We start from the raw sequence: 21,151 nt of genomic DNA, 5'->3' as shown, positions 1-21,151 counted from the left end.
CTGAAGAGCATATCTGCTGGCAATTGATTTTTTTTGCTGATAGAGGAGAGCTTGCAGTACAACCTAAGTAAGAGTACAGTCAAGTTAAATGCTTTCTGGAGTGTGCTGCTGTAGAAAGACAAAAGTTCTCAGCTGTGCCCATGACCTGCACCATGACCTGCACCAAGTCACTTCATCTTCCCGTGCCTCTGCTTCCGCTCCAGCCTTTTTGCATTTATCTCCACGGCTTGTGAGCTGGGCAGATGAGTTTCATTGTGTTTGTACAATACATAGTAAACCAAAGCTGTCAGCCTCATTTGTGCCTCTTGGCGCTGGCCTGCGTTACCAGCTCTTGGGGATTTACTGCATGTCTGCATGTTCAGTGGCTCTCAGGAAGCCTCCTTTCATGGAACAATATGTTGAAATAATTTTTCATTTAAAGGAAAGTACATTTTTAGGCAGGTTTGAAAAGGTAAACATTAAAAGTTCATGCTTGAGAATGGAAATAACACAGAGGTGGTGTTATTTGGGGTGTGCTAATCATTACAACACTTGGTGTTAGCAGGGTGGCAGTAATACAGAAAGAGCACAAATGACATACCCAGAATATGAACATTAGTAGAGAGTTAAAATGTTCCTGATGCAAAGGCACTAGACAAGCAAACATCTAATTACCTTATTTTAACAGTAGGGAAACCCAGTTAATTTACCAGAGGTTGCATAATGTGTCTGTATATTCTGTTTACAAAGGAAGATGCTACCATTAAAATGTTATGGGGTTGTCAGTGGGATTTTTTTACCCTGTGTATCAGGCCAGCCTCACGCTCCTCTGCACTCTGCAACACACTATGCTGGCGGCCCAGCACTCCTCCCCTCCTCCAAACAGCACTGCCTGCTCCTGATGCACTGCACAGAGCAGCCCTCCAGAGACTTAGAAATGGGCTGGCAAGGAGGAAACCTGGACTTTATATTTTTTTTTTATTGTTGATTCCATGGCTGGTTTGTTATGTTGTGTGACGGCCTGCTAGGTGGCCTCTAAAGTGGGGATAATGAGTCATTATCCTGCCGATAACAATGTGTATCTTTATTTATTTCTCCTGGCAAGCTGGATGCCAGCAGGTGATGGAGATGGCCCAAGTCAGGCGACTGCCAAGCAGCTGAGCACAGCACTGGGTGCGCAGGGAGGGGGTACAAACGCCACGCTGACCAGGTGACAGCACGCAAAAGCCACATCACTCATGGGCCTTTTGGGGAGGTGCTGGAAAGAGGATCATCACCCCATGGAGCTGGGCACAGTGCAGTGCGCTGCAGAGAGGTGGAAAGCCCAGAGACAGGGCTCCAGTCTGCAGCCAGATGCCTCCCACTGTATTCACTTGCATGAACAAAACACAAAAGTGGGTTTACAGGATCGCCCCTCCCAAGGTGGGAGGCAAAATGATTTGCCCCAAGGTCATTCCAGGAGCCTGTGGCCAAGTCCAGTCTGCAGCTAGATTTGTTGGAGCGAGAGAGAGAAGATGAGACCCTCCTGCAATCTCAGTCATCTGCACAGGATCCCCTGAGACACAGCAGGGAAAACCTTGTCGTTACCTCAGAAATAATTTGATAAATTCAGCTTTGAGGTAAGCAAGTCAAATTGTTCACTTTGCCCAGATCCACCTTGGCAGTTTATGAGTTTCTCAGTTTATCTGATGCTGGGTAGATGCACAGTGCAGCTCTCCTATACCAGCTGCCGCTGCGCTGAGCCAAGCTCCGCTGAGGGTACCTGTGCGGTTCCGGCCCTGCCTCTATCTTGGCATCAGATCTCGCTGTGCTGGTGTGCCGCGTACAAACCATTACATGCAATAACAAGTAAAATGCTGCTTGAACCTTAGCACAAAGAAGCAAAAAAACCAAAACAATAAATGCATTTTCCACAAGGGCAGAGACAGCAGCCTTTGAATAGGAATTACTGGATCGGCTTATGACTCAGCTGGCTGCTCGCAGAGCACTTCAGCACATACTCAGCTTAGGACGGCAGCTGAGGCTCTGGTAGATTTGATGAATTCAAAGCAACATGCGTGCGGAGAAGTGTGGTAAAGGGTGTGGGATACGGTCATGGTCCATAGCATTGGTAGAGCACAGGGGATGCATTGCCCACCTACCCTTCCTCTGAGTGATGGAGTCACCCCACTGCAGGCAGCTCTTCAGGAGCAGCCCGGCTGCGAAATGGCAGGTGAAAGGCAATTCATGTTGCACACGGGTCTCAGCGTGGCATGGTGTGCAATGTGCAAAGCTTGTAGGATGTGTTTCACTGCCTGGGTCAAGCCCTGCTTGTTGGAGTGGGAGGAGGGAACCAGCCCAGGCGCCAAAATGTCTGTGACTCTGCTTAGATCATACTTATAATGTTTTTCTGCATACAGATCTACGTAAATAAAAAGAAACCATTCTTCTCAGCTGGAAGGACTGGCTGCCTTTGGAGCCACCCTGTCCACTGATATCCAGCCACCTTATTTTTTGCCCATTCTTTGATTGCTGCCCTCCTCCCCCCATCAGCGTTGTTCCCAGGGCATCGTCTTCATGAAACGGCCTTTTGTTCATAGGTGCCCGAAGCTGATGTGCCTCTTTGACTGGCTGCTTCGTTTCACGCTGACAACCTTAACTGCTGGTTTCATCTTCCTAGTAGCGATTGTCTCAGATGAAGTTTCAGTATCGCTGTTTCTCATCTGCGGCTTGAGAGTCCCATTTTCACCAGCCAGAAGCCAAAACCCTCGCTCTTGCCTGACCTCTGCAATTACTGATGGGACTCTTGCTCCACAGCACTGCAGCCTCTGGCCAAGGGGAAACTTTGGAGCACGGGCCATATGGATAAACCACAGGAGACCTAGGATCAGTGCTGAGTTCGTTTTAAATGTCTGGCTGTCGCTGCAGTTCCATTCAAATTCACAGTTGTGACCTCATTTGAGGTACTGATTGAGGTGTCATTTGTATACTGCCTGTGTGGCAGAGAGCCTGTCCTCACCTCTGGAGGATCTATTTGTTTTCTACTTTTTGGCTTCTTTACATAAAAGTCGCAAGCCACTCTAGACTGCAAGTTTCCCGTGGATCGTCATGCTCAAGAGGCATAACAGAAGTGCAAAGGAAAGCATTAAACACAACTATTCAGAGATTTCTCACCTCCAATGCATATTCATGCAAGAGCTTAAGCAAGTCTCTTGGTGCTGCTCAGGATATTCTGCTAGATGCATGTCACCTTTGCTTTTCATTATGCCGTGAACATCCGTCTAATTTCAGCCAGCAGTTTTTAACAGCCCACACGTTTGCCAGTGCCTTCAGTGGTGCAAGGAGCCTGCAGCATGCATTTCTATCATCCTCTTAAAACATGAAGCGCAAAGCGTGTGATTACTTCTGCAACAGCCCAAGTGAAAAAGTCTATCGCGCCATATGCCTGTAATGCTGTTGCAACAAATAGGTCTGGCTTTTGATTTCAATTATCACACTTCAGCCGCAGCGCATGGGAGTCGGGGCTGAAAAACTCCGTTGCTGCACTGTGGGAGTGTTCAGGCCCAAATGAGAACTTTGCAGAACAGTAAAGCACCAAAATGCCAATATCCTAGTGCAGTACCCAGGGGAAGCCTGGCATCAGAATAGATCACCTTATCCCCATGCCCCTTGGAAATTTTGCAGCAATTAGGCAAGACATTTAAGATAAGTCAGAGGCTTAGGACCTTTCTGCCTTCCTCTGGGCTCTTCTTAGATAGCTCTTCATCCTCCTGGGAAAGGCTATTTGATGGCAAAGCAGCACCATACAATGGGCTGGAAGCCCATGCTGCTTCCCGACAGCTCTGCTCAAGGGGCTGGAGGTGGGACAGCACCAGGGAAGCTAACGAGCTCTGCTCACAGACCAGCTCCAGCACACTACCATCCTGTGTGACAGCACAAGCTCTAGGAAATACAAGTTTGGAGGTCTGGGCATCATGCTCCAACATAGGCTATGGCCATGCCTTGGTTTATCCAAAGCAAGAAGCATTCTCCTCTTCTGGTGACACATTAGCTTTCAGGGATGGATGCAACCACAGTATTGATGGGGAGGGGAAAATCTACTGCTCAGCTTTTCCCCTGTGCTAACCAGCCAGTGGCAGGTAATTAGATATCTACTGTCCCACCAGGCCTTGCAGCTCTGCTAGGTAGCCTCAGATAATCACTTTGGCATGAACTGCGGGGAAGTGTTGATAGCAGCCGAATGTGAGATCACACTAAAGCTATCACACTGCCTTACTTGGTGAGAAGAATAAAATTTGTTTCCGTCTGTCACTCAGATAACTTCAGATATGCTGTGCTGATCTGTTGAAATCTTTCTATTGATGCCATTATCAAGAGTTCAGCAGCCGCATCAACTTTGTCTTCAGTTTGAGTATTTTCCTGGTTTACTTTCTCTGCAGCTTATCAACTCCACAGATAACTGCTCTTTCTGGACTTTTATTTTCACCTTGCATGACTGGATTTCCATGTACTTTAGGAAGTCTTCAAAAAGAGGAGGCAGATGTGGTCTGATTCTCCAGTGTCTCATGTCCTTAATAACTACATAAAACTTTAACACCTCCAAAGCAATTTCAGCTGAATCCAGTCTGATAGCATTGCAATTTCTGACTGCTATTCATGCTGAAGCTGGATGCCCGTGAACATTATGTCTCTAGAGAATAACTCTCATGTTCTAGAAGACAGAAGAAGTCCATGGCAGCCCCAGAAGAGAGCAGTCAGCTGTCCCAGCTCCCAGCACCTCGTTTTAAGAGTAAGTCTCAGCACACAGAGGCCGTGGAGACTAGGGCTTGGGTACCAGGCAGCTTGGAAAGACGACAGTAATTTTAGCATTAAGGAGTTACATTGCTGCCGAGATTCCCATCCAAAGCCGGTGCACGCACAGCACTTGGCCAGCATACCTTCTCATTTCTGAATAATCTCTCATGTCGATCATCTGGAGATGATGGCCCGGAGGAGAAGGACCTGGGGATCTTGATTGACAGATGACTGAACATGAGCCAGCAGTGTGCCCAGGTGGCCAAGAAGGCCAATGGCATCTTGGCTTGTATCAGAAACGGTGTGACCAGCAGGTTCAGGGAAGTTATTCTTCCTCTATACTTGGCAGTGGTGAGACTGCTCCTCGAATCCTGTGTTCAGTTCTGGGCCCCTCACCACAAGAAGGATGTTGAGGCTCTGGAGCGAGTCCAGAGAAGAGCAACGAGGCTGGTGAGGGGGCTGGAGAACAAGTCTTACAAGGAGCAGCTGAGGGAACTGGGGTTGTTTAGCCTGGAGAAGAGGAGGCTGAGGGGAGACCTCATTGCTCTCTACAACTACCTGAAAGGAGGTTGTAGAGAGGAGGGAACTGGCCTCTTCTCCCAAGCGACAGTTGACAGGACAAGAGGGAATGTCCTCAAGCTCTGCCAGGGGAGGTTCAGACTGGACATCAGGAAAAAATTTTTCACGGAAAGGGTCATTGGGCACTGGAACAGGCTGCCCAGGGAGGTGTTTGAGTCACCATCCCTGGAGATGTTTAAAGGATGAGTGGATGAGGGGCATGGTTTAGTGTTTGATAGGAAAGGTTGGACTCGATGATCCTGGGGGTCTTTTCCAACCTGGTGATTCTGTGATTCTGTGATCCCAGTGGGCAATGGCACAGCATGCTGTAGAAGGGGTATGCCTCAATATTTTTTTTCATCAACTTTTTTGTCTAGTATTTTTCAGCTTAAATATCAGCATCTTTGCTCTGGGGGAGATGATAGCTACAGGTCTGCAAACCTAACAACATGATTTATTCACTTGTGCCCCTCCCTCCCATAGACATACAAGTTTCTGATGCTTTAACAACAGCTGCACATGGCAGCTCAGAACACAACTGATGAAATTACCTGGCACAGTCCTAAGTTGTTCACTGCACTGACAAACTGTTACCAGTCACTTTCTTCTGCCTCCCCTAGCTTAGTCATTACAGACACCACTTATAAACCACATCCTTCTGTTGCAATATGACTTGTCCCCACCACTTATGACACATTTTCTGATTAAATGCATGCACACTATGTTGTATTGCGGGGAGAGGTTGCTGTGGAGGTTTGGAGGACCCTCAGTCTGCATGGAAGATGCTTTGCCCACCAGCTGCAGGAGCTTACTCGAGGCACCAGGACCCCCTTTGCATTTAAACAAGCAGTGCTCTCATCACATGGTGGTCTTCTTGGCTCTCTTTCCCCACTGCTTTTGGCTGACATGTTACTTGCATGGTAGCACATCACTGCTATGTTACTAAAAGGCAATCCAACAATCCTGCCAAGGAAGCCTTAAAGAAATTTACTTTTCATAAACTGACTAGGAAGAGACAAATTCTCTGCCCACCAACAGGAACATGCCTATGAATAACCCCTCTATAAACAAAGATTACTTATTGCAGAATGATATCAAGCATGGTTACCACTAGCTGTCTCTTCCTGAAACTCAACAGACATTGATATTTATATCCAGCCTTTGAGGTTTAGCATGCTTCAGCACAAATATACATTTATTAATACCTCAATACATTGGGTTTTATTGAGTCTTACTGAGTCTCATTTCACTCACAGATACAAATTTTTCCTAGACTGTCATGCTTGAAATAAGTTAAGCCAAGAGTGAATGATCTTTCAACAGAACAAGTAACATGCTTAAGGCTACATTCAGCATTATTTTCCTTACTTCACTTCACCAAAGTGTTATTCAAAGAGAAGGCTACATTCTGCTCAGCAGTACATTAGCGTTAATGATCTGTGACTCCAGTGATTACAGCAGAGTGGCTCTGAATATATATATCGACAAAAGAGGGAGTGGGAATTTGGCCCAGCATTCTCAAAATAGAAGTACGAGGACTGGAGTGATGCCAGGGAAGAATTCGGCCCATACTGTTTCTCAAATGAGGGAGCCAAATAATACAGCAACGTAACTTGATCTGTAGCACATTTATAAGAAAATCTGTGATTTCCAGTGATTTATAGAGCCCAGCTAGAAGAAGGTTAAGTTTCAAGATCAATACAACATGACTAAAAGAAGTTATTTCTCCCTGTAAAAAGACATTTTAATAGAAACAAGGACAAATAAAACTCTTAAGACATGACCTTGCTGTGGAAATTCTATCCTTTTATGTTTTCCATCTCAGATCATGCTCCTATGTGGTACAAAGGCATCACTCTACCTACAAAACAGTCATTTCTCTGTTTCTGCTGTCCAGCATTCTCCTGAATCTTCACCAATATAAATGCTTCAGGGGCAATAGTAAATAGTCAGGTCTGTGTGCGTGAGGTTCAGCTATAAGGATGGATATAGCCATTAGCAGAGCAAGATGCAACAGCTTTTGTTATTATTCATTTATTTGCCCAAACAGGAGTCAGGTTCTGCGATTTTTAGCTTGGGGGCTCCAACACTGAAGCTGTGACTACCTGGGCTTCAGCAGCACAGCAAAATGCATTGCAGAAGCCCTTTTTTTTTGCCCTTCCAGACTGCCCTTCCTTCTCCTCCTTCCCAATAGTATAAATACATCTTGTGCCTACTGCAAAGCCAAGCTGAAATAGGTCAGAGAGGCTTTAAAGGAAAATCTACATGCAGGAGTCATGCATTTCCATGGTGGCAGATGAATAGGCAGGCTAGAGGAGATGGGAACAGAAAGGAGTTGGCTGATGTTGGTCCAGGGAAGCTGCTGCTCCTTTTCTCTTGCTCTGCAGCACCAGATGGCTGGGCCCATCCTGCTTGCTGTATTTTGGTACAACACAGTGGGCTTTGCTAAGCCATGCAGGAGGGAGGGAGGCAGAAGCGCCAAGGTTACTGCATTGCGTGGCTCCACGCAGACACGCTGTGCTCCCGATTCAGCCAGCTGGCTCCCCTGCAGGTGTCTTCCTTTAAGGCTGAATCTCAAAATTTGGGACCTCTCCTGTCTGAGGATGTCCCTGGTATCTGGATTGCGAACAATGAAAGAAGAAACACACCATGGAAACAAGCCTTCACCACTTAGCCACTTTTGTTGGGAAAGATTCCATGTGCCAACTGCCTTCACTTACATGTGTAATTGCTTCTAAGTGTGGCACCTTCCGAGGAAATCTGGCTTGCACTAACGCTTGGGTTTTTCAGGGTGTAGCCATCAGAAAAATAAGGAAATAGGGTTAAAGCATTTTAAAATCAAAATAAGCCAAGTCCATAACAGATGCACTTCATTCAGCACTTCAGTTCTTCTTTGTCTAGAAACAAAGAACGAAACTCTGTCATAACTCAGTTTGATCTTCCAACATACTTATGTTCATATCTTGGGGGCTTCAATGGAAATGGACCTAAATTATGTGCTGTATCCCAAAAGCTGCTGAGTTTTGTATTTGTTGTGAAAATAATGAAAGTCATAACATTGCCAGTGAATACAGGAAGCTAATTTCACTGATCAGCTCCATCCTTAATGTGGCATGATGCCGTAGCATGTGTTTCATTTGCAAAATAGGAACAGACAAGTTCTGCTGCTTGAGAAATTTTAGGTTTTCTCAGCCAGCCAAAGACATTTGTTCACTTCACGCTGGCCTGGCACTGAACTGAGCCAAAGCAGAGGAAGGAAACCGGCAGCAGATGCCTGGGTTCCAGTTCACCTCCCAGGCACCAGGTACCTCAGCTGGCTGTCTCTTGCTTGCCCTCTTTTGGCCCCTTAGTTTTTGAACTCTTGGCTTCACAGGGGCCTGGCTGCAAAAGGAGGGCTTGAGGTGCTTTCACCTACAGCATCATGGTTAGGCTGTACTCTCTGGTGACACACGTTGCAGCTGGGAGCAAAGGCAGGAGCTCCCACTTCCCAACCAAAGGCTAGCAGTACTTCTCTGTCTTCTCAAAGAAATCTTGCCACATGGACCCAGACCCAAGGCACTGGTGGGCACCTACATCTCACAGAGATGTCATAATTTCAGCTTTGATGTAGGCACCCATGTTCAGGAGAGGGATGAAACTGCGGATACATCTTTCCTAGTGGTTCTGCTGGTGCTTCATGTTGCGGTTGCGCAGACAGTGCTGAGACTCAGACTTGTCCCTGCTCCACACATACAGCCGCAGGCATCCACATCCGCTCCATGACCTCCATTTCCAGTCCTCGAGGGGAGAGGCATTTCTGTCACCAAAGACAGTCCTGACGCTATTATTAAATCTGTTCTGTAGGACCACCTTCAATATTGATATGAATATATTGCAAAGGATTACCTGTAATTCTCCTTTTGCAGGGAATAGTAGCAGGCTACCTTTGTCCTGCCTTTCAGATTTTTTTTTTAATCGATGCATTTCCCCACTCTATCACTCCCAAAATGTGCCCAGGCCAAAATATTTCAGTTATCTTGAAGCATAACCTGGTTTGTCCAGATGATCCCTATTTACAGGCTTCCAGCACTGCCAGTGTGGTCTCAAAAGGCTGAGCTGAAGTAAACAACATGTTGAAATATATTTAGAAAATTATCCTGAAAAACACAGAAGAACTTGAGAGAGGAGGAGAGGTTTCTTGGTTGGGTAGTGATTTAATGCTTTTTAGAGTTATTTAACTGTCAAAGAAATTAGATAATAAAGAGCCCTATTAGGCCAGTGAGCTAACCTCTCCTGGGCCAGGCCATAATTGTTTCTTACGATAAATATAATTCTGAGTGCACATCCAGTCAGGGTTTAAATGCTGCAAACGAAAAGGCGTGTACCCCCACCCTCGAGGAATAATTTTACAAACCATCACATCCTGGTGTCTCACATAATTATCTGAACACTCATTTTGCAAATTAGGATTTGTAATCCTAATGATGGGAAGTCATTTTGTAGTGTCAAAGTGTGCATAATATCACTCAGGGCACAAACTTTATCTGCTGCCCTTCCTTGCCCTAACAACATCATATAAATCCTGTGCAAGTGATAACAAAACAGTGCAACAAAAATAATTTTAATTAAGGCAGCACTAGCACTTGTCTAACATAATGGCAATGGGCTGGAATTTCAGCCTTGAGATACCACATCTATTTTTTTTCTTTGTATCCATATTTGATACGGCTTTACTGACTGATTTATGTGCTCATGAAATGTAAGGTAGGCAATGCGTCAATCACCTCACCTAATCAAGTACACAGCGCTTTATTATGACAGTCAAGAGTGGGAGAGCACGTAAGGCTCCAGAACTGGCTGCTCTGGCTTGCCCTCTGTTCCTGAGCAAAACTTGAGGGTCTTTAATTTCATGTGGGATTTCTAGTATTGCAGAAATACAGACAGAGCTATTGCACGGCAGCTGCCTCCTCCTTTCCTCTCCCTCCAAGCTGCTGGAGGTCTATGAATCACAAACTTATTCACTGCATAACAAGTTCAATTCTACAGCACTGATCTTGTCAATCCAACATTTTCAGGAAGCATAAAACTGTTGCATTAATGTACAAACATCAAAACTCCTGCACACTTGTACAGTAGGTGCACATCTTGAGGAAGCATCATGTGGACTAGCTGAGCACTCCTGTAGCACTTGCACAGAACGTTGCATCCAGGCTGGCTTTTCCAGGACACGCAGGATGGTCCATAAAGTACAGACCATCTACAGAACAACCTCTCATTGCTCTTGCAATAAGAAGATACTTATTGCTCTGTGCTCACTCACAGACTGGTTGCACAGCTGATGGCTGTTGGGTACAATGCTTTCGAGAGGCAGTAGAGTTGCACTGTGTCCAGCTCTCAACCTTCTCTTCAGGAAACTCCAGGGAGAAATATCAAAGCCCCAGCAGGAATTCAAAGCTTGTATCAGACTCCTAAACTGTGGTATAAGTTCTTGTTCTGGGGGATGAAAGCAGCTTGATGTTTGGAGTGCTCTGTCTCTTAGCTGATTCGTCTGAACCATGTTAGCCTGGAGGCTGCATACGGCATTAAGAGAACTTTGACCTTCTAACAAAGGCTGTCCGGTCTCATCCACTCCCACGGTGAGGGCAGCAGTCCATGCCTGGCTGCAATGCATCTGCCAAAAATCCATCTGATAATTTCAGGAGGCAGAGAAAACCCTGCTTCCCTTGGAAGTTTGTTCCTGGCTTCTTGCTTCAGCATAGTGTTTGTTTTTTAAAATTTGCAAAAGTTACGATTATTGACAATGAAAATCTGTTTAAACCAGTAACCACTTGTGCAAGTCTACCTTAGCAGATCAGTAAACTCTCCGAAAGGATGGTCTCAAGCCAACGTGCTCCATATCATCAAGAAAAAAGATCTTTACCTTCCCCACACACAGCAATAACTCACAGCCTCTCCAGGTGACCTCAGCAGAGAGAACTGCCTGGGTTTACAGAACTGACGGGTGCCTGAACATTCCCAGGCAGGTCAAGATGCCAGGCTGCTCGTAACTCAATTACCTCTTAATTTCAGGATTCTGCCTTTCTTTACGACTCAGTAACTAGGCAAAAACTGAAGGAAACTCACAGCACCGGGTACAGCTGGATCATAAAAACTGTCGGATAACTGTGAAAAGAGCCCTGCATATTTTTTGCAACGCTTCTTTTGAGAAATAAGTTTACAAGGAGAACTTTCAAGGACGTGGATATGTTCACCAAGAAGCCAGCTTGCACAAAGAGATGTTTTTCCTCTGGAAAACATGTTTAACTTGAGATCGAACAAGCCAAGAGCTTAAAACCAGGCACAAACACACAAGTCTTTGCAGGCAGCAGGACTGTGCAGGTGGTGGAAGCTGAGCACAGACATGGTGTTTTACAGGATCAGTGCCACAGGGGTCCCAACAGTTCATTTCCAAACATTGCATCTAAGCAGAGCTCAGATGCTTTGCAAATTCTGTTTCAGTCTACACACTAATTATCTACCACTGACAGTGGATAAGCACTGTGTCTGGCCCTGTTAGGTACACTTCTGGTATCTATTAGGCACCAAAAGTCTTTAGAAAAAGAAAATGCAGAGGAAACAAATGATCTTCAGAAAAAATACTCAAGAGAATTTTTGTTGGGTGCAGGAAAGCATTTTAAGCAACTTCAATTTGCTGTATTGTTTCCAAAAACAATGAAACATTTGCTAAGTTTATGGTTCTCTTGACATTTCTTAGACACTAAAGTACTGAAAGGCAAGACTGGGAGCCACAAAGGTACTTAAGTGCTTATGGTTTTAGTGAGGGTTATTCAACCAAATACTCAGAGCATCTGGGCATACACATCCCACCCCCATTTACAAGGAGTTTGTGGCAGAACGGAGACTAGCTCTCAAATTTCTCAAATTTTAAACTGCTGTACAAGTCAGCCTAACTTTCACACTTGGCTAATGGAAATTTTTCCTGGGTTTAATGGGTTTTGCCAAAGGTCTGAAATTGTCACTCAAGACAGAAATAATTTCAGTGGAGAGGAATGGGACCCAGCCACATTTCTGAAGATGTTCAGTAATGTGTACTTGCCACTGTGGAAATAAATTAATGGATGCTATTACTGAAATCTGAATATTTGCCAGTGTTTCAATGTTAAATATTAACCCAACCAAAATAATTCTCATTCCCATGTTTCAAACTTGCCTGCTACCATCCTTGCCAATGGGTTTGAGTTTCGAGCCAGGCACTCTGACAACAAATGACTCAAAGTGCTCTTACTTGCGCTGAAGAGTCAGCTCCCCATTGCTTGCGGCTATAATGACTCTGAACCTCTTCTGCTTGCTTTAAAACTTATCTCAGATAACCCTATCATGGAGTTCAGCAGTAAATAAAAAGCCGTTTACATCATTCATACTGCTCACTTACATTTGAGCATTACATTCAGATTAAATGATGGAACTTAGCTGTTGGGCTTTCCTTTGTTACTCCAGCTGTAATAACACCATGCTGTAGTAGGTGGGATGCAGACATGGCACAGAAGGACCTGCACTCTTGCAAACTCTCTTCTCATGATGGGATGCTATTTCTACTATATTGCTTGAGGGGGCGGGAAACAAAAACCCAACTCTTCCATTTATTTCTCTCCTATCATTTCATATGGCTGCCTGTGACTGAAACATTTGGATGCATTCCACATGGACACTGAGGAGTGGGCTGGAGAAGTGGGGCTGTGAGAACCTCATGAGATTCAACAAGGCCAAGTGCAAGGTCCTATACCTGGGTCAGAGCAATCTCTGGTTTCAATACAGGATGGGGGATGATGTGATTGAGAGCAGCCCTGCAGAGAAGGACTTGGGGGTGCTGGTTGATGAGAAACTTGAAAGGAGCCAGCAGTGTGTGCTCACAGCCCAGAAGGCCAAAAGTATCCTGAGCTGCATCAAAATTAGTGTAGCCAGCAGGTCAAGGGAGGGGATTCTGCCATTCTATTCCTGTAGGAGGGACTGTTTACAGAGGCTTGTAGTGATAGGACGAGAGGCAATGGGTATAAACTGGTGAGGGGCAGATTTAGACTAGATGTAAGGAAGAATTTATTCACTATGAGAGTGGTGAGGTACTGGCACAGGTTGCCCAGGGAAACTGTGGATGCCCCATCCCTAGAGATGTTCAAGGCCAGGTTGGATGGGGCCTTGGGCAGCCTGGTCTGGTTGGATGTCCCTGCCCGTGGCAGGGGAGTTGGAACTGGATGATCTTTAAGGTCCCTTCCAACCCAAACTATTCTGCAATTCTATGACTTGACTGGAGATAGCAGACTCCACAGTGCTCCTGTCTGCTGAAGGCAGCTCTGCCTCAGGAAAAGATCCATTTGGAAACAGATGGAAGTGGAATGATAGAGGAGGATTCTGCTGTGGATGTGGTTTTACTTATAGTGATAAATTCTAATCTGAGAAACTTTTCAGTCGTTCCCAAAGACAGAGAGATCTAGGTTCAATTAGCTTTCTTCAAGAGATGTAAATTACTAATTGCACTGTGTGCTTTTTAGCCACCCAGTCAACTAAATTACACAACGCTTCATTTGGCAAAAATAGAAAGTATTCCCATGGATGAAAGCATGTAAAGCACATCACAGCTCTCAAGCAGCTTATTTACAACCATTTTGACAGCAGAAACCCTGAAAACACCCCAAATATCCTTAGAAATTTCAGTTATAATATTCTGCTTTTGTAACAAACCCAAGTCAGTCTCCACTGTCATCTATCACAATGTGAATTATGTGATGCTTATCACGTAATAAACAAGCTGTTATTGATATCGGAGGGACTAGAAACATAGAATCATAGAATTGTAGAATAGTTTGGGTTGGGAGGGACCTAAAAGATCATCCAGTTCCAACCTCCCCCCACCATGGGCAGGGACATCCCACTAGACCAGGATGCTCAAGGCTCCATCCAACTTGGCCTTGAACACCTCCAGGGATGGAGCAGCCACAGCTCCCCTGGGCAACCTGTGCCACTGCCTCACCACCCTCATCGTGAAGAAATTCTTCCTAATGTCTCAGTCTAAATCTGCCCCTCACCAGTTTATAGCCATTGCCCCTAGTCCCATCACTACAAGCCTTTGTGAACAGTCCCTCTCCAGCTTTCCTGTAGCCCCTTTCAGGTACTGGAAGGTTGCTGTAAGATCTCCTCGGAGCCTTCTCTTCTCCAGGCTGAACAACCCCAACTCCCTCAGCCTGTCTCCATAGCAGAGGTGCTCCAGCCCTTTGATCATCCTTGTAGCCTCCTCTAGACTCTTTCCAACAGCTCTGTATCCTTCTTATGCTGAGGATTCCAGAACTGGACACAGGACTCCAGATGAGGCCTCGCAAGAGAGGAACAGAGGGGCAGAATCTCTTCCTTAGCTCTGCTGGCCACGCTTCTTCTGATGCAGCTCAGGATACGGTTGGTTTCTGGGCTGTGAGCACACATTGCAGCTCATGCTGAGCTTCTCATCAACCAGTACTCCTATTAAAGCCTATATATGCATATTTTAAATCAAAATCTGAAGAGCAAGTCAACAAGGAAAACTGCAGCGATGCTGTGATGTAAAAAAAGAGGCTCACACCCCAACTCTCTCCAGATTATAGATCTTTCTCTCTCTCTGTGTCCTAATTACACACTCCCTCTCTGCGCATTAGCATGGAGCCTAGAAAACCTGAGTCATCACTTCCAACCATCCCAAGGACCCGCGGCAAACGCGCTCGCATGCGCGGCCCCGGCCCCCCGGGAGCGGCCGCCGAGCCCCGTCCCGACACGCGCACCCGCCGCGGGCACCGCGGGGGCGGGGCCGAGCGCGCGGCTCCTTTGCACACGGCGCGCCGATTGGCCGGGCGGAGGCACGCGCCGGGGAGCCGGCCCCGCCCCCTCCCCCCTCCCCATCCCCAACGCCGCCCGGCAACGCGCGCCCTCGGCTCCGCCCCCCTGCTCCTAGGCTGCCTGGAGACGGGAGCGGCGCGAGCCTCTCCCCATTGGTCGGCGGGCGGGCGCGGCCCGCGACTGGCTGGGCCGGGCGGCGGGGGGCGGGGCGGCGCGCGCCGATTGGCGGGGGGCGCAGGGGTGTGCGCGGCCCCCGGGGTTGGCGGGGGGGGCGGGGCGGGCGGCCCGGAGCGGGGGGTGACGGGGCCGCGGGATGCTGAGCGGCGCGGAGCCGAGCGGAGCCAGCGCTGCTGCTGCCGCCGCCGCCGCCTCCCCGCCCGGGACAGCATGAACCGCCTCGGCTCCGGGCCCGTGGGCAGCGCCGCCGCCGCCGCCGCCGCCGGGCAGTACCGGGTGTGCGGGAACTGCCGGAAGGTGCCGAGACAGGTACCGAGTTTGGGGTTGGGGGATGCGGGGATGCTGAGCTCGGGGGTTCGGGGGGACACGCAGCCCCCGCGGGTGTGGAGGGTCCCGCACCCCCCGGGGTGCTGACGCTGCCCCCCCCCCCGGTCCCGGGCTGCACCCCCGGGGTGCAGAGAATCGCTAGGTTGGAAAAGACCCTCGAGCCCAAGCGCTCCTGTCTGCCACTCAACCCGGGCGCCTCGTCTACCCGGCTTTGAAATAAATCTGAGAGTGCTGGGCTTGCACTTCCCGGCAGCGCTTGGAAAGTTTATCCACGTATCTCAAAATCTATCGCCGAGCTGCTGCTCTGCGCGGGGCACCCGCAGGCTGAGCTTTCACCAAATGTACAAAAAACCACCCCAAAAAGCCGCTGTTTCCCCCCCCCGCCGTGTGCTGAGGGAGGGGGGCAGCAGCCAGACCCCCCTCTCTCCAGCCGGGGGGCTTTGTGCTCGCCCAGCGCCAATGAATTAAAATCGCTGAGCTCTGCAAAGGCGGCCGGAGCTGAACGCGATCCTGCTTTTCCCTTCGTTTTAATCCCATCTTTTCCCCGTACGTTTTCCACCAGGTTGGTTCTTGCAAATACTAAGAAAGCCCATAAGTCAGTGAGCTCAAATATTTGCGCTCTTTGTCCAAAAACTGTTTTTCTTCCTCTGTGGGTCAGGCCAAGTGCCAATCAAAGTTGTTTTTCAAGCCTCTCTTCCCTGCAGTAGGACTGCTGCTTTTTTTTTTTTTTTCTTTCTCCTTTTTTTTTTTTTTTTCTTTCAAGGGTTTGGTTTTTGGAAAGGAGGTGTGGATTTAGGGGAGGAGGGGAGGAGGAACGTTAAAAATCGCTCAAGGAGAGAAGCAGATCTTAAAAAATCGTGTTTCCCGAATATTTTAATGGAAACAAACTCTTATTAAATGTGCATGCTTGGTATGTGCAGTTATTTTTTCCATAAACTCTTGGATCATGTTACAGTTGATACTTGGTGCTCAGCTCGTAGCTCAGCTTGCGGGAGATGTAATGGATCAGAGAAGCATCAGCAGAGTCTGATTTTTAACCGTTTCGTTGCAGGATCCAATCTCTTCTTGGCTTTAACTCACTAGCGTTGCTGCTTTAAGAAAAACAAGTACTTAAAAGAGAGAAGTTCTGCCTGAAACAGCTTCAGACTTGACATATGTCTAAAGACATACAAATTAACCGGTGCCAAATACGTCTGTGGAGAAAGCAGGGAGGGAGCTTGCTTTGTTCTGCCAAATAATCAAAATGTTATGTTGACAAATAAAGTGGTGCTTGACAGTACTTGTAGATCTAAAATTAAATTAAAATGATTGAATGTTTTTTTCTTTAAGCCTTAGTCTCAATTTGCCGGGTAAGGCTTTTTCTGTACCTCTTTAATATTGGGGGGGATGCCACAGGACTGGATGTTACTTTTATAGTAACAGGAAAATTGCCAGATTAGATTTATTTTTTTATTTTATTTTTACTATCTTTTAGAAGTCATTCAGGGAGGATGGTGGTAGAACATAAGCACTTGGTTAGGTCTGTTGAGGAAGGCAGCTCACCACTGCCTTGCTTTGTCTGTGGTCATTTTGACTACTTTTGTTGCAAAATTGGGGAAAATAAAAAGAACCTGAGCAGCAGCCTGTGAAACCTTCTTGAAATATAGGTGTACTGTGCTTGCAGAGGTTGTAGGAGGACGTTGTTACATTTACATTTTAGGCTGGACAATAAACATAGAAGTACAAAGGTTCTGACTACATCTGTAATTATTTAAAAGTTGCTGTCATAAAAATCACTGTAAATTTTAACCTTTTGCCCTTCTTAGCAAGGATGCAAGTAGAAAACAGGAAAACAAAAGTCTTGGTGGAAGTGAGATGCAAATTTGACCCGTGTCTAAGTGTAATAATCTTCAGATAAGTGCTGCCTCATCTGTTCTTTTGATGGTGTTGTTCCATTTTTTTAATGCTCATGTGATAATGTACTGGAAAAATGATTTGCCTTAAAACATGTTGAATCTCTTCTGCCCTCCTCAGTCTTAAGTATTCATTTGAAGCCACTTGAATGCAGTTTAGGTAATGCTGCTTTCAGAGTTATAAGGGGCAAAGCAAGCTTTCTCCTTGGTGGCCTGTAAAGAAATTTGAATTAGTCTTGACAGTTTTGTGATTTTCACAGTTAAGGTAAGTTTCTCTGTCAACAGGGAGACAGGAGAAGCTAGATGCAGTGCTTTAGGTTTCAGCTAATTTCAAATTAATCAAAGTTACATTTTATTATGAGAAGTTTTATTATTGTAGTGCTGGAAACTTGCTAAGCATCTGTAGGTTAAATTTGCCTATGAGGAAGGTTTTTCATATTAAAAAGATACAATTTCCGCTTGGGTTTATTGTTATGGGGCACTTTAAATAACCAGATCTACTTGCAGAACAATTGCTGCTAATCAAAAGGGCTTAGACAGTCATAGATAAAGCAGCTACGTCATTATTCGATTGAGGGGAAAAAAAAAAAAGACAACCAGTAATAGGTGATGCTGATTTGGATTTGGTGAGTAAGCTTGTTGAACAGATGACCAAGGCTGATGCTTTGACTCAGCTTAAAATAAATGGAAGAATGAGCAAAATTAGATCAGTAGCTCCGCTTAGGGGGTTGGGTGGGCAGGCTTTGTAATGAAACTGACAATATCAGTGTGGAAAAGTGCTTAAAATGGTCTAGGAGTGCTGCAGCCAAGTTGTTCCTAGAGGTGGCCCAGAGCTGCTGCTGTAGCAGTGACCGGGACGGTTTCCAGCTCTCACATCTGAAATTCCAACATGTGTGGGAGTCCCTGGGTTGGAGAGCTATGGGATGTTGATCTGGGGGAATTTGGAGCCTGATGGAAACCCAAGATTCTCCTGCCTAAACAAAATTAATAACCCAAGCAAGCAAGAAGAGAATACATAGGAAGGAGTCAGTATTTCGTTGAGCAAATATCTGCTTCAGAAAGGCTTTAGGAATAAGCAACAAGTCTTCAGGGAATGGAAAAATCCTGATACATCAGGATATGTAGGAATAGGGAGAGTTTGCCAAGCTCAGTTGCAAACTGCAAAGCATGTGAAGTAGAAGGTTCTTTTAACATGTACATACAAGTCAATAGAAAAGAAAATAAAATGTGCATAAACGTGGCTCCAGGATTAAATATTTGGTTTGTGTTAGATTTCAGTGAGGGAAATACAAGAGCACCAGCAAAATGTGTGATAGGGGCGTGTGGTTTATAAGCATTCATAGCTCTTGGCAAGGTGGATGTGAAGCCAGCTTAGCTGACCCTTCTGGCTTGAGCCGGTCTCTGTGCTGGACTCCTGGATTAAGGTATATAAAATCCAGGATTGATTCCCATTTTTCACTGACCTGTCCAATGAAGGTGATCCTACGAGAAGGCTGTCAATACGATGGACATAATTTTCAGTGCTCCTTATCTCCCCATGCTAGTCTCCTTTAACAGGAGTCTAAGTATGGTACAAGTTCTAAAGCGAATGTTGACAGAAAAGCATACAGACATGAAAAAAAATATGTATGACATGACGCTGACAAAAGTAGGTCACGCTAGACTAATGTAGTAGTCTTCTGTTGGTAAGACATCTGCTAGTGTCCTCTTCCAAAAGCTGTGGATGGACTAAAACTGGACTTCATTAATTAAACATCTGACGTAATGTCAAAGGTTGAGCTCCTTGCTGCACTAGCAGCAAATCGCGTAAGTTTGGGCTTTAGTAGCAGAAAATGGTCTAAATCCCAATTAAGTGGGTTTGAAAAGCATTTGGGCAACTTAATAACAGAAAAAAATAGATCAGACCTGTAAATAGGAAATAGCAGTGCATTCCGGTATAGTTTCTGTATGCTTTCCTGGCTGTTACAGGTCTGCTGTTGCCTGTGAGTAGCGACAGGTTGCTGGGCAATAGAGACCTTTGATCTGACGTGTTTTGTCTGTTCGTCTGTTCCTGTTAATTACAGAGGAGTGATTGGGAAGTCGGGGCAGTGAGGATGGTGGTGGACTGTACTGAAAGGAGAAGTCACTGTGCTGAGAGGAGACTACCTGTGGGTTTTCAAGGGATCAGTTTTGAAACTCATTTGGTTTAACACAGTCCTGAATCGCGACATGAGTGTGACTCTAAGAGACACACACGGCACAAGTTGTAAATGTTGGTCCAGAGAAATATATCTCCTAGAAAGCTGGGAGACCTTGAGCGATGGTGTATTGAGAGTTGGGGTGAAATCCAGTGGTATGAAATGGAAGTGTTATAGACTTGACTTTTTGTTACTTGTAAATTTTATTAGAGTTATCACCTCCCCTGCCTAGAGAAGAGAAGGCTCCTGCGAGACCTTATAGCAGCCTTCCAGTACTTAAAGCTGGGGAGGGACCCTTAGTCAAGGAGTGCTGTGATAGGACAAGGGGTAATGGTTTTAAGCTGAAAGAGGGGGGATTTAGACTAGATATTAAGAAGACATTTTTTACTGTTACGATGGTGAGGCACTGAAACAGGCCGTCCAGAGAAGTAGTGGATGCCCTATCCCTGTAGTTATTCAAGACCAGGTTGGATGAGGTTTGAGCAACCTAATCTAGTGGAAGGTGTCCTTGCCCATGACAGAGGGGGTGGAATTAGGTGATCTCTAAATTCCCTTCCAACCCAAACCATTCTGTGATTCTATAATTTTATAAGAGCAGCTCCTTGGAAGGGGCAGGGAGAGGATGTCAGTGTGCAGGAGACCAGCAGCTTACTGTCATCCCGAGAGCAGTGTCGTTGGGGAGTAGGGAGGCCAGGAAGGATGGACCCCAATTATGTAGGGACACAGGTGAGCTGTTTGGGTGCTCAGAGAAACGGAGTACTGATTTTGCAAAAGGAAACTAAGGAAGTTTGCTTTCTTAAACCATCAGAAACAAAGGCTGAGAGGGGATATGATCCCTGTCTATAAATACATCTATGGTAAGAGCCAGTGAGGAGAAATGAGCTCAAAAGCAGATGGATGTAAAATGGGCATAAATAGATCTGGGCTGAAAATTTAAAGTGTGGTATGAGCTTCTGCAATAATTTGTTTTAGATCTCTAGATCAAGGGAGCAGGACAGAGCTGGCAAATATTTAAGAATGCTTTCCATGAGGCATAAGAGCGCTCAGTCCCCATATGTAGGAAATCAGGCAAGAAAGGGAAGAGACCAGCGTGACTGAGTCAAGACCTGCTGGTCAAACTCAAGAACAAGAGGGGACTACACAGGCAGTGCAAGCAGGGACAGATAACCTGGGAAATGTGTAGGGATGCTGCCCGGTTGTGTAGGGATGAGGTCAGGAATGCCAGGGCACAGCTGGAGCTAAACTTGGCAAGGGAAGTAAAGACTAACAAGAAGGGCTTCTACAGGTACTTCAGTCAGAAGAGGAAGGTTAAAGAGAACGTACCCCCACTGATGGTTGAAAAAGGTGACCTCACATCAACAGACAAGGAGAAGGCTGAGGTACTTAACAACTTTTTTGCCTCGTCTTCACTGACAACTATAAAGGAGGATC

At 46.1% G+C, this 21,151-nt stretch overlaps 1 protein-coding gene across 2 annotated transcripts in view; it reads left to right on the top strand.

Annotated features, from left to right (window-relative positions):
* Positions 1 to 15,521: 15,521 nt before the first annotated feature.
* Positions 15,522 to 21,151, top strand: part of SESN3 (sestrin 3) — a 48,732-nt gene continuing 43,102 nt past the window's right edge. For both annotated transcript variants that reach the window (XM_069883408.1, XM_069883407.1), the window contains exon 1: positions 15,522 to 15,633. In XM_069883408.1, the coding sequence (XP_069739509.1) occupies positions 15,535 to 15,633 (99 nt within the window). In that variant the 5' untranslated portion in view covers positions 15,522 to 15,534. The remainder of the gene's footprint in view (positions 15,634 to 21,151) is intronic.

This window comes from Phaenicophaeus curvirostris, chromosome 1 (genome assembly GCF_032191515.1).
Source record: "Phaenicophaeus curvirostris isolate KB17595 chromosome 1, BPBGC_Pcur_1.0, whole genome shotgun sequence".
NCBI classification, from domain to species: domain Eukaryota; kingdom Metazoa; phylum Chordata; class Aves; order Cuculiformes; family Cuculidae; genus Phaenicophaeus; species Phaenicophaeus curvirostris.
This window is presented reverse-complemented; position numbering and strand designations above follow the sequence as displayed.